The sequence below is a fragment of the Ruditapes philippinarum genome, unplaced genomic scaffold (assembly GCF_026571515.1).
Source record: "Ruditapes philippinarum isolate M1 unplaced genomic scaffold, ASM2657151v2 ctg11176_1_1_1_1, whole genome shotgun sequence".
Lineage (NCBI taxonomy): Eukaryota > Metazoa > Mollusca > Bivalvia > Venerida > Veneridae > Ruditapes > Ruditapes philippinarum.
In genome coordinates, this window is record NW_026861621.1 from 699 (window position 1) to 14,033 (window position 13,335).

Consider the following 13,335-nt stretch of genomic DNA (forward strand, 5'->3'; position numbering starts at 1 on the left):
TTTTATTCTCTAAGTATGGCACATTTTTCTTTTCTTTCTTTCTTTCTTTTTTCTTTCTACCTTCAAATTTACAGTTTTTGTTTAATACGTTCTGAGGCATTCGGTAATCGACATCGCTAAAAATAGCATTTTCATGGATTTAAATCATATTCATCCGCGTGAATTTATTGACAATTCTATAATATAAGATACATACAGAATCCCTAAAGAAAGCCCAACACGGCAAAATTGAAAAGGTTGCAGGCTCGGTTTGATTGAGCCTGTTCATGGACGGTACTGGAAAGTGCAAGTTACCGTCCACGCCCCCTAGCACCGGCTTAAGCAGAATTCAACATTTAAACATGACATAGTAAAATTTTGAATTTAGAAACATTCGCAGATGTGTTCATACGGCAGTTATCATGGAACCTTCAATGTGACACTTCCGTGCCATTTCATGAAAAGCGGCGTATGGTCCCCAAGTAATAAAAAGCGTGTGCCCTAAACGAGAAAACAATGGGCGGAACTAAATAAAATGGAATTTTGAAAGGGGATCTGAGGTTATGAAGCCTGCATATCACAGATAAGACGTCAAAAGACAAATTTAAAAAGCAGGCAACATATCCTAGCCAACGCTACTTTTAAACATTGAGTGCGTTGTAATTTGTTTGATACTTGTAACAAAATAAAAATATTTTTTTCTTTTACATCGCTAGTTTTAAGCTGTTTGGAGAACTACTTGTTGTTGAGTTTGTCGTGAAACTTCTGTGTCTGAGATTGAATGTTAGCTTGTGTTTCCTGATCTTCTATCAGAAAATACAAAAATTGCAGTGTACCTTGCTCACATTTCAGTTTTTCCTCTTCGTGAATTCCGAATGTTGAAAACGTGAGTTCACGAAGTTAACATTTTGACTCATGAAGACGAAATCGAGATTCATAAAGTAGAAATGGCCCTACCGGTCTTTCATCCTTGAGATATTTTCTTTAAACCTTATACACTGTGCTGTGAAATACAACTTTAAGTACGGTATTTTTATAGATTAAAAAACAAATATGTAGTTCAATGTTACAGTATAAAAATTATCTATTTATGTTCTTAATGCGTGAAAAACATTCACATTTGAGATGTAGTTACTATATTTTTAAGATTTATTTTATCTAACGGTAATCGTTATGAATTAACCATCACATTGTATCATTATAGATGAAATAGAATTTATTTAGGTAACTGGTAATTAAAACATACAGAGGTTACCGGGCGTATTTAGCCTTATTTAAAGTTACTAGGACAGTACGATTTTGTCCTTAATTGAAGTTCTTATTAGATCAAATTGTTTAAATTTAATACTGAAGAACGTTTAATATTACATATTGAAATCGATTATTAATATTGTGTGATAAATAGATACACATGAATTCTGATATAAAATCAAGATTCGAGCTGACTTTACAACACTTTTGTGTTATTCTTGTTTGAGTTTGATTCAGGTTTAGTTAAACGTTCATCGTATTCTGTTGAATATTGACTGAAACGTTTTTGGTTTAAACATATTTTATTCGATATATTTACATTATGATGAACAATATTTACACAATACATTTGGGATTGGGCAGAAAGCTATGAAAGCTTATGAGTGTCCTGTCCCAGGAAACGTATTTGTAACACAATAATATTATATGAAATATTGTAAGCTATGTATCCTAAAATTTAATTATATTACAACATTTGTAAGTTATTTAAAAATAAAATCAAACACTACATGTATTGACATATTTACATTTTCATACCCCATCAATATACTGTAGGATCATAATTGTGAAGGAACAATATTGTTTTATTTAATGGGAACAGAGAAAATTTATGCACCTTGTCAATCGATATTAAATATCCCCTTGAAATACCAACTCGAATGTTGCCCGACGTTTTTTAAGAGGGAACGTTTATTTATTATTATATTATCGGACAACGAAGGATTTTCGCATGTTATTTAACCAATCCTATTTTTGCAAAAATTATCATAGAATTTATAATCTAGTAATAATGCAATAATAAAAAGTAATCGGGAAATCCTGTGTTGAGTGATAAAAATAACAAAATGTACAACGTAAACAATATTGCACTGAAATTTATTTTCAAGATATAACTTGTATAAAGAATAAAATATGCACGAGTTTTAAGTGTTATTAAAGGAAACTACGTGTTAAAGGTTTTGTATGTCTTGTCGTATTAGGTAAAATATTAGTACAAAAAAATCAAGAAGGACAGACACCCTTTACTGATCATTAACCTCTTATCAAATAAAGAAATATCGATTAAAACATATCTTTATATTAAAATATACAAGTAACTTTATTAAGCAGGATTTAAATCTATGTATTTGTGGTTCAAATAAAGTACGTGCTTTAGTCATGTTGCGTATGTCAAATTTATTACGCCTTTTTCAAGTGCAAAATGTACGCAATTGAATTCTATTTTAGATAAATATCACAATAACAGTAAAACATTGTTTATTATATCTTCAAGCTCCATACACAACACTTGTCTAACTGCCATCATAAAAACTACTTTGCAATCGGACTTTAATTATGAATTATAGTATCGAGGACAAAATCAATAGATAAATTGTAAAATATAACAAAGAAAAAATATGTAAATGTAAAAATAATATTTCATTAAGTTTCGAACCTACAAACTTCAATTTGAAACTGAATGTCTTAACACACTCCCACTGAGGCTAATTAGACAGTTAGACATGTGTTATGTTAGCAGCTTGAAGATAAAATAAGCCATGTTTTACTGTTATGTTTTACGTTTAAATCCGTGTGATTTACTTTGGAAACCGATAATTACCGACAAAATGTCATTGAAAATTAAACAATTGCCAAACAATATTTTAATAATTATAATCCATTTCAGAAAGCAATTATGCCAATATGTTTCTGTTTAATAAGTTTTACTTTCTTGTGGAATAACATACAGCAGGTCTTTTACTTATGATAACAATCATTTCACTTTCTTTAATATATTCATATATAAACGTTATCGTGATTATTTAATTGATTTATGAATATATTTGTAATTATGTCAGTTATGCAATTAAATGTAAAATTGTGATCTATTGTTTTTGATAAGGAAAGAATTGTGGATAATAAATGAATACGATATTCAATTTTTAAAGAGAGACGGTATCAACAACTTTGGTATATACAAAATAAAATCAAACTGATAAGAAAACGTAATGTGAAACATCATACTTCACCATTTAAAATTAAATGTAGCTATGTACAGAGTGAATGGTTCGTTAACCCTTTCCCCCATGAGCATATTGTGAAAAATGGCCGTTTTCACTGAAAAGCCTCCTGTTACAAGTTCAAACTGCTATGAAACTATGAAAAATGCTTCAATACTAATCAAACTTGGCACAAATGTTGACTGGACCATTGCCTTTGTAACGACATGCTCAGTCTTAAATTTCCTGTTACCATGGCAACGAGGGGGCATCTCAAAATTGCCAAAAATCACTATTTTGCCTCGATTTTTTCCATCAAAATTTATTTCAAAGTGCTGCAACTTCTCAAGGGATTGAGATAGAGTCAAAGGCTTTTCAGCGTTGGTTAAACGTTACATTATGATCGACCTGGGGTCATTTTTAGCCTCTCACAAGTCCAAAATTTTCTTGGCGATGAGGGGGACTCCGCCCCCCTTCAAACACCCCTAACAGAAGGGGGCACATCCCCCTTCTGGCAACCCCTGATGTATCTTTTGGATGGGGGGCGGCGCCGAAAAAGTGCTCAATTTTTTTAGCAACATTTCTCAAACGAAAACTTATGTTTTGGGCCCAAATAGGACATTTTTTTTCTATTTGAGGCCCAAAAAAAGGGGGGGGGGTCGAAAGTGCGTTGTTTCGCGTATATATGTGGTAAAGGGTTAAGCTTCAAATGTACGTATGTCCATGAACCGTTTCAATATAACTTAATATTAGTAGATAAATCTTAAAAAAGGAATATATTTGAAACCATTCTATCCTCAATAGTAAATTAGATTAATAAAATGTTAAACTATTGATGATTGCATCTCATAATAACGTTTTACGATCTGAAATATATTTTAAATCTATAGTTTCCCTCTAACTGCTTTTTTATTCTGAACTTATTAATCAATTAAATAATGTGAAAGATTCAAATGTCATTTTTATCATCAGCATTTTGTTTACCGTTTCATTCAGAAAATCTTTTTATACTGTCAGGAGAATGACTGTCTTGATGCTATTTAATCTAAGGAAAGATTTATAATAAATACTAGAACCAATTTCCAAGATACTGGGGCTGGACAGCACCGCCAGACATAAAAATTGAAATATTCTCGGTAGGAAAAACTAGGATGTAATTGTTTAGTTAACACTATTTTTTTAGGTATTTTATCTTTTTTATCTATGATCCATATATACATTTAAACAACAAACATCATTTATCAGCCACTAGTACGAACTATCTTTTCACGTACACGTCTCTTATACGAAACAATACTAGACACCTGGCGTGCCCAAGCTCTAAACAAGTTACTGTAATGATCAAACAAAACAATAAAATCACCACAAAATAAAGAACACAAATATATGAATATTTTTACAAGTCTAAGATACAATATAAACCACAAACATTCAACATACTATATTAACTTCTCAACAAGAGCCACCGCCGGGCGGGTGCAACGCTCGAATTTTTACTTTCTCTAAAAGCAAACAAAGAAATGTTTGAACAAAATCTTAACGTTTCCTTTTTATAAATATAATCGGTCTATCTTGTCACATTAGTTTTGTCTATATATTTTGTATATATAAATATACTAATTTATATATATATAAATAGAAACACGCAATTCTATAAATAGAAACACGCAATTCTATAAATAGAAAATTCTATAAATAGATACACATTGGTGGTGACACGTGGTGATGACACGTGGTGGTTACACGTAGTGGTGGTGGTGACACGTGGTGGTGTTGAAACGTGATGGTGGTGGTGACACGTGGTGACGATATTTGGTGACACGTGGTGGTGGTGGAACGTGATGACCTGTGGTGGTGACATATATTGACACGTGGTGGTGGTGGTGGTGACACGTGTTGTTGTTGTTGTTGTTGTTGATGATGATGATGATATATATATATATCGCACGAAAAATCAGCACGCCGCAGCCGGGACTCGAACCACGGCTCTCTGGATTGTCGGTCCAGTATGCTAACACCACAGCGGCCGTTGCTTTTTCTTCGTGCTAATTGGCCTTATATATTTAAGTTATATTTAACTTAATTGTGACGTCATCACTTTTATTACCATAGCGGCGAACACTCTTATTGTTTTATAAGACCATTCCCGCCCAAGAATGAATATATATGAAAGAAAGAAAGACATTAGCGAGAAATAATACTGCGGTAAAAGAAGCTATAAATAGCTCGCCGCTATAATAATAAAAGTGATGACGTCACAATAAAGTTAAAACTAACTTAAATATAAAAGGCCAATTAGCACGAAGAAAAAGCAACAGCCGCTCTGGTGTAGTGGTTAGCATACTGGACCGGCAATCCAGAGACCCGTGGTTCGAGTCCCGGCTGCGGCGTGCCGATTTTTCGTGCGATTTTTCTATGTATTATTTCTCGCTCACGTCTTTCTTTCTTTCATATAGATTCATTCTTGGGCGGGAATGTTCTTATAAAACAATCAATGTGTTTGCCATAAGAAAATTTATAATAGTGACTGAGTCAGCCAACTGCTATATATATATATATATATATATATATATATTAAGTTATATATATACGCACACACACCAATAAATATACATGGTCATATAATGCACAAATTTGAGAAAATTCAGTAATTTAACCTACAAGGTCAAGGTCATAAAAGAGCCCAAGTGTTTGATAAAAAACAAGGTCTTGTCCTTAAGTATGTTCTGTTATAATATGAAGGTAATCCCCTCAATAGTAGCAAAGTTACAGGCAGTTACAGCCAAAACAATGAAAATTCAATAATTTGAACTTCAAAGTCAATGTCATTACTGAGTGAAGGTCAATGTCTGGATGGTTATTGTTAAGGGTTATCCTTGAAGGTTAATATGTTCAAGTTTGAAGACAATCCATTCAAAAATAACAAAGTTACAGCCAATAATAGTCAAAAAATGAAAATTTCAATAATTTGACCTTCAAAGTCAAGGTCATTTATGAGTGAAGGTCAAGATCTGTCTAGCTATTTTTAAGAGTTATCCTTGAAGATTCAAGTTTGAAGACAATCCATTCAAAAATAAAGTTACAGCTAATAACAGCAAGAACAAGCAAAATTTGAACTTTTAACCTTGTAGGTCAAGGTCATTTATGGATGAAGGTCAATGTTAGTGTGGCCTACTGCAAGGTCTTGTCCCAAGGGTTGTTGTGGCCAAGTATGAAGTCAATACACCAAGAAATAAAGAAATAAAAAAGTTATGATCCTGGTACAAGTTTGCGGACGGGAACGGCAACGACAACGGCAACGCCGCCGCGACTATAGCAATACCTTTACTTTTATTCCGATTCCAAAATAAAAAAAGTTGGGTTAAAAATACGAACGTCACGATCGTCATCCGACGATGAGTCGACATTATTGTAATCATCCTGATCGTATGTATGTCTACAGAGAACTCTTGATGTCGTCTTGCAATGTTGGCTATCGACGTGACAACAGAGCATGGATTTTGGGAGAAATATTTCAAAACAGCTTTTTTGAATAGGCTGTGTTGATAAAATCGCTCCTTCTTTTGGCAGTGGCAACTGATTCCATACTATCGATTCCCATACTACAGGTTTCCGAGAGACCAATGTTTGGAATGGAGTATATTCTAATATATAATTTTCTCTGTAGTTTGTCGTATAATATCGAAATAGCATCTGACTGCATATGAAATATTCAATTTTTGGAACATATAATATGTTCGAATGGAATTTCTTCTACCAGGTATTTGAGAAAGACACTCGCCCTGCATTCGTATAAAGGTTATGCATCTCTTATTATCGTAGATTACAAATCCATCTTTAATCGGAGCAATTTCATCGCTGTCGCTGGTCCATTGACTTTCTCTTTCTAAATGTCCGTCAATAAGATCATACATTGCCACAAACTGTCGTGACTGGAAGATGATTGCAATAGCATTGTCACTGATTGCAAATTTTAGTATTGTGTCGTCTATGAATGAAAATAGTGGTGACATAACAACGTTGCTTTCACCAATATGCCCAATATACAGCGTTGAAATAATTATATTTTCAAACGTCCTTCTTCTTCTTATTTTCTCTCTCATTTGCAATGCACGTGACTGCCTTTCTGATGTTAGTCCCATCGTAGACATATGTCTGAACTTGTGGTGGATATCACTTAAACCTGACCTCTTTTTTGGATTTTGTTTTCTTTCTATTTCTATTTCTTTGTTTTCAGAAACAATACACACGTTCCCGTCAAATTTAACATTGTCTGGCATTTCAATGCTAAGGCCCTCTTCTTCGCTCCCGATTAAATTCATTTTTGTACATGCATCATTCGGCAAATCTAGCAGCACAAAACTCTTCTTTTGGCAGCTTCTTCTTATAGAACAAACTATTGATCCAGCAATGTTCGTGCATGTCCCAGAGATGTCAACAATGCGATTCGATCTTTCTTCTTTCAATGAATTTGATTTAACTCGAAACCACTGATCTCTTTCCAAATCTAAACACCAGAATACATAATTGTAGTTAACATCTTTTATAATGAGAACTCGATGATCATTTGATTCGGCAGGTGTCATATGTTCTGATTGTATATGACAAGCTACATCTGGATTTTGTAAACACGCCTGTAAACATTGATTTGAAATTGAATGGAGATCTATATCTTTTAGTAATTCCTTAATATGAGCCTTCCTTAAACCTGGATTTGCATCTAACCACCTAAAAAGGAACAGTAACCTGTCATCCATTGGCACGCACGATAGCCGTTTATCAGAAAACAGCAAAAGCATGGAATCTTCTGTCAAGTTTACCATTTCTGGCAGATGTAACAGTTCTGGCAGGTGCTCTTCAATGTATGTTGTACAGCTCGGTAATTCAAAATCGAAAATGCTCGACAGCTGTAAGAATTTCATGCAGTTTTCTCTAGTAATAGAAATAGTTGTCAACCAGGCTATGCAGGCAGACTTTAAGTTTGGAATGAGAAGAAACTCAGCCATTTGAACTATATTTTCGATATTTTCATCGTTGAATTTGGGCTTCTTACCATACAGATACATAATTGTTGTCTCGAGTGTTACAGGTGTTCCTATTTTTATTTCAATTATACCTGTAATTAAAAATTAAATAAAATGAACCAAAACTTAGAATATGAAGGGTAGCTCAGTTCTACATCAAAGTTCTCTGCAAAATCTCAATTTTAAAGTATTTAACTAATTAAATAAGTAAATGTTCTTCTTAATGTAAATATCTGTTTTCTTTCTAATATTATTTTAAATCCTAATGTTTCAAATCTATCATTTCTGTTTTATCTTGACTACAGAACAAAAAAACTACCTGTCTGCCCTTCCAGGAAATTGTCGTTGAGAACATGGCCGAAGAAAGGGCTTATTGCAAGAACACATCGATGGAACTTCTTTTCCTGTGTAAATATCAATTTTAACGATTGAAGCAGGGTAAAGTAAGAACAATCTTTTGATAAATTAATAAATGACTGCCTATGAAATAAATGTTTTTGTTCAATTGGTACTCACTGGTTTCGTATATTTTCTTTTCAAACCAAGTTACGATTGTAAAGACTTTATTTAAATATAAAATAATGCCAAAATCAAGTGTTCATTATGCCAATAATCATAGATTATCATAAGTTGGTGATAATACTTGTAATGATATACATTTCTTGTCTTGCACCTTAAACAGGTATTGTACGGTGATAAAAACCGATTAAATGGTTAAGGACATGGATTTGTTAATGAATTAAAAACAAATTAACAAAAAGCACTGAATTCGTAAAAATTGCATACTGATCTTTTTTATTATTATTATTTGACAGTACACCTGTACATTTTATAAATCTTATTTAATTGAGGTTCGACTTTATAGAAACCAATAATCTATAAGCAGAATCCGATATTACTTGGTTAATTCCCGTGAGTAAAAAGTTATCAGATAAACATTTTAAAAAAATGATAAAAAAGAAGGCACAAATGCCTGCGGTCCAGATTCTTGTCAGTAACACATTTCAAGAAAAGGTTTCCCCATTCAGATATGGACACAAAAATTGCTTGTATAAAAAGGTAAAGGTCTTGGTTATTATAGTGTCACCCCTACTGAAAGGGCCAGCCATTTTGACTCATGAGACACCTTTTGCTTGCATACCATGTACCTCCCAATTCCTATCACTATGCCAGGCGGATAGAATTCGGTAACCATTCATTTTAACTACCTCGCGGCCCACGAAGCGGCCATTTCGGAACGAGTCCCACGAGAAACATTCATCCTTCAATTAACGCTCCCCGTGGGGCTCGAACCTTCGACCTCCCGATCAGAAGGCGGACGCCTTAACCACTAGGCCAACGGTACCGGTTGTATATGTCGGAATATTTCAACTTTCGGTATTGTATAATTACAGCACCATGGATCGTTATCGGCTTTTGTAGATATTAATGGTATTGGGACTTAAACATGCTAAAAATGTGAAAAACAATCTTGTTACTTGTCCTTCTTTCTTTTTTTTTCTTGTTGTTGTTGTTGTTTTTTCTTCGGTTTTAATGAATAATGTTGGTCTGATATTTGTTCACCCTAAACTTGATTTTGTGATAAATAGTTACATTATAGTTTGATGGGTGTGTTGTATTGACTGTAGTTAAAAAAAACGTTTATATTGTTTATAATTGCAATTAGATTCTAAAATTGTGTCCAAATTATTTCGTTTGTACCGCTGCTTTAATTTCTCATTTTGAAAGATATCTAACGATATCATATAAAAAATGACCCTTGTTTGATATTGTCATTAAAACTTGCAATTCAAAAAAACTCTTTTTGTATTTGTACAATATCGCGTGTCTATGTGCGATTAAGCGATTGTTTACTTTTACACTTCGTATACAGACACATACAGTATCAATATAATTGTCATTGCATTTTTTTCTTAATTGACGTGTATATATCGAAACTTAATGATTACAACGAACACACATTATAAGTCGTCTGTATTTTTAACCGGAAGAAATGTAACATCAACAGATATTGAAATGAGCCGCGTCACGAAAAAACTAACATAATGGGTTTGCAACCAGCATGGATCCAGACCAGCCTGCGCATCCGCGCAGTCTGATCAGGATCCATGTTGTTCGCTATCAGTATCTCTACTTGTAATAGAGTTGGTAAGCGAACAGCATGGATCCTGATCAGACTGCGCGGATATGCAGGCTGGTCTGGAACCATGCTGGTCGCAAACCCATTATGTTGGTTTTGTAATGATGCGGCTCAAATGTTGTTAATGATGTACTCATATCATTAAAACGCAGAAATAAAACGCATCGATTCGAGAATAAGACACCGTAAAAATCTAAAACCCCTTATTTTTACACACAAAAAAGAATATTAAGCCTGAAGAAATAAGCACTTATTATTTTTTTCTAAAACGACGAAATTAAGCATTACATTTAAATCGAAAGGTTATAACGAAAATTTATTCGAAACAAAAATATGGCTGGATAATTCAGCAAGACGGTGTTAACGTAATCAAGCGTATGGACCAGGGAAATGAGCTGCTTTATGTAAAAGAAAAAACAAAACGAAAACATATATTTTGTCTCATTCATCAAATATGTTCACAAGCAATCAAATTAAATACTTGAAAATAAATATGACAGTAAATATAGATCATATTAGATATCGTATGAACTAGCTTTATTTGTAAAGTAACAAATGATACTTTGCAACTGGTCAAATACGAGTTTAAATAATGATAATAATGATGATGTAAAAAACATACCCATACTCCCATTTTAACAGTGACATCACAAACGTTCGATTGTTCGTTAACCTGTTGAACGAGAAACGTGCGGTTTGGTTCAGGTTTAGTTTTTCCGGCATCGTATTCCATTGCAAATTGACTGAAAAAAATATAAAACATAGATAGAATATTTGAGTAAAATATTTCTTATATTGCCAGTAAACATGACTTTGACCCCAGTAAGTGTAAATCAATGTTTGAGAGGCAAAACTCTTAATCACTAAGCCATCGATTCCTATGTTACTAGCACTGTAAACTTACCTTAATGTTGACCTGTTGAACGAGAAAGTGCGGTTTGATTCAGGTTTAGTTTTTCCGGCATCGTATTCCATTGCAAATTGACTGAAATGAATATAAAACATAGATAGAATATTTGAGTAAAATATTTCTTATATTGCCAGTAAACATGACTTTGACCCCAGTAAGTGTAAATCAATGTTTGAGAGGCAAAACTCTTAATCACTAAGCCATCGATTCCTATGTTACTAGCACTGTAAACTTACCTTAATGCGATATTTATCTTTGAATAAATTTGATTAAACATTCCGATACGTTTCTGAAGTTAATAAGAAATATTTTATGGTGATGTTGTACAATTTAATCATTTTTACTAATTGTCATGTTGATTGTTTATCCAAATCAATATGTTGTATTTCTTTTGATAAAAAATAATGTTCTATTAAGTTAGTACAAAATACGGTACTATACCTTGAGAATCGACTTTCCGATTTATGTATCACTATGAAATACCAAATCAAAACTTCGAAAAGGAAAATATTTCTTATTCGCGGAAAACTTTAAGTATATTTACGGTTTTAGAAGTAGTTTGTCATTAACTAATACAAAGGAAATGTGACTATCACGCTTTTAAGTATACGGAAATAGCCATTGTTTACACACATTACTCACAACGAGATAGCTTAGTGTTCCTTTAGGGCCATCGCGTTTTCCTTGATAACGATTAGCGCAAAGTATGACAGAACGGTGGTGGCAATATGACACTTCGATGGCGAAGCACGACATTTGATGGTGACAGTCCATGGTACTGCCGTCTTGTCACCTTCGTACTGTCACCTTCGAACTGGGATTTGTATTTGTACGAGGGATGATATTCTAACAGTTACTGACAAACCCATGTGTTATTTATGTTATTCCCCCGGACAAATAATGTAATGAGTAACAAAATGAAACCAAGAGTAACAATAATTTAACTTCCTTGCAAGTTTTAAGTGTGTTGTAGGCCTACTTGAGAAGTTATTGTTTTTATTCTTTAAGCAAGTGATGATATCTACTAGTCATAAACATACAATATGCTGTGTTGTATTTAGAAACAATTATAGGCCCCAATTTATACGATTATGATCTGTGAAATATGATCCTTCTGTCTGCAGAATATTCATCGCATTGTTTTTGACAAAGTGCATTTACAAAATAGCTATGATATCCTATGTCTGTCCACCATATCTATAATGTTTCACTGAATAATCCTTTGTTGCATGTTTTTATCGTCTGCATGTTCCAGTTTAAAACACAATCATTCACATTGCAATTACTTCGAAATGGAAATGAAAACGGATGTTTACTTTTGGACTATTCATCAAAAATATATTTTATACGCGTAAAGCACTCAAGGGTGCAAACAACAAACTTTTTTATGGCTGTCATAGGTACTCTGGTGATGCCCTATCCTGGTAAACTAAAAAAATAAGAATGAATCGAGAAAAAATGGCGGCCATTTTATTTTATTAAGTTAATTGTCCTCGCAACCAGCTTTTATACTGTTAAAAAGTACAGTTACCTATGTAACAGTACAAATGTCTTAGTCACTTGGTGCACTTGCATTAATAGTAAGAATAACTCCCAGAGATCTATGTGAAATTAACATTACGAATAAAGTAAGAGGTGATAATGTATTATGCACATTCTTAACAGGGAGGCGATAGTACGATGGTGACAGTATTACAGTGCAATGGTGACAATGCGACAGTACGATAACTTATCACTATCGTACAGTCATGCTTTACAATTTTCTATCGTACTATCAACATTGTACTGTCCCATCGTACTGTCAAACTTTGGCATCATACTGTCAACCTCGTACTGTCGTGCTTTGCGCTTTTCGCGCTGCCCTTAACTAGACATCATACTTAGCAAACAACTTTAACACTTTCAGATTTATGCTTATCTATAACCTTTGTTCGTTTGGTAATAAAGAAAATATTCGTGCGTTTTAAATATTACTATTTACGGACAGTAAAAGTAAAACGTTTTACACATTATCAGATATAGAAAATTATGAGTCAGTTCATAGAACTATTG

At 33.3% G+C, this 13,335-nt stretch overlaps 1 protein-coding gene and 1 non-coding gene across 3 annotated transcripts; one reads left to right on the plus strand and one right to left on the minus strand.

Moving 5' to 3' along the window:
* Positions 1–5,526: 5,526 nt before the first annotated feature.
* On the plus strand, positions 5,527–5,599 carry Trnaa-ggc (transfer RNA alanine (anticodon GGC)). The gene has a single exon. It is a non-coding gene; the product is annotated as a tRNA-Ala (tRNA).
* A 928-nt stretch (positions 5,600–6,527) lies between these two features.
* On the minus strand, positions 6,528–13,039 carry LOC132716322 (uncharacterized). Of its 2 annotated transcripts, XM_060699572.1 has the most exons (5): positions 11,725–13,037; positions 11,278–11,358; positions 10,996–11,116; positions 8,553–8,637; positions 6,528–8,325 (listed from the first exon to the last, which is right to left on the minus strand). In XM_060699572.1, exons 2-5 carry the CDS (start codon positions 11,346–11,348, stop codon positions 6,854–6,856), a joined length of 1,749 nt encoding a protein of 582 aa, XP_060555555.1. In that variant the 5' UTR covers positions 11,349–11,358; positions 11,725–13,037; the 3' UTR covers positions 6,528–6,853. The 2 variants fall into 2 exon arrangements, with proteins under 2 accessions (XP_060555555.1, XP_060555556.1); XM_060699573.1 differs by lacking the exon at positions 11,278–11,358 and having other exon boundaries at positions 11,725–13,039.
* Between the last annotated feature and the right edge of the window lie 296 nt (positions 13,040–13,335).

Bases quoted from the DNA above. Each gene is read 5' to 3' on its own strand.
- LOC132716322 (XM_060699572.1), bottom strand. From the start codon at position 11,348: ATGGAATACGATGCCGGAAAAACTAAACCTGAATCAAACCGCACTTTC. The intron at 8,638-10,995 runs GTATGTTTTTTA...ATATTTACACAG, and splicing joins CTGTTAAAATGGGAGTATGG to GAAAAGAAGTTCCATCGATG. The intron at 8,326-8,552 runs GTAGTTTTTTTG...TTTTAATTACAG, and splicing joins TTTCCTGGAAGGGCAGACAG to GTATAATTGAAATAAAAATA.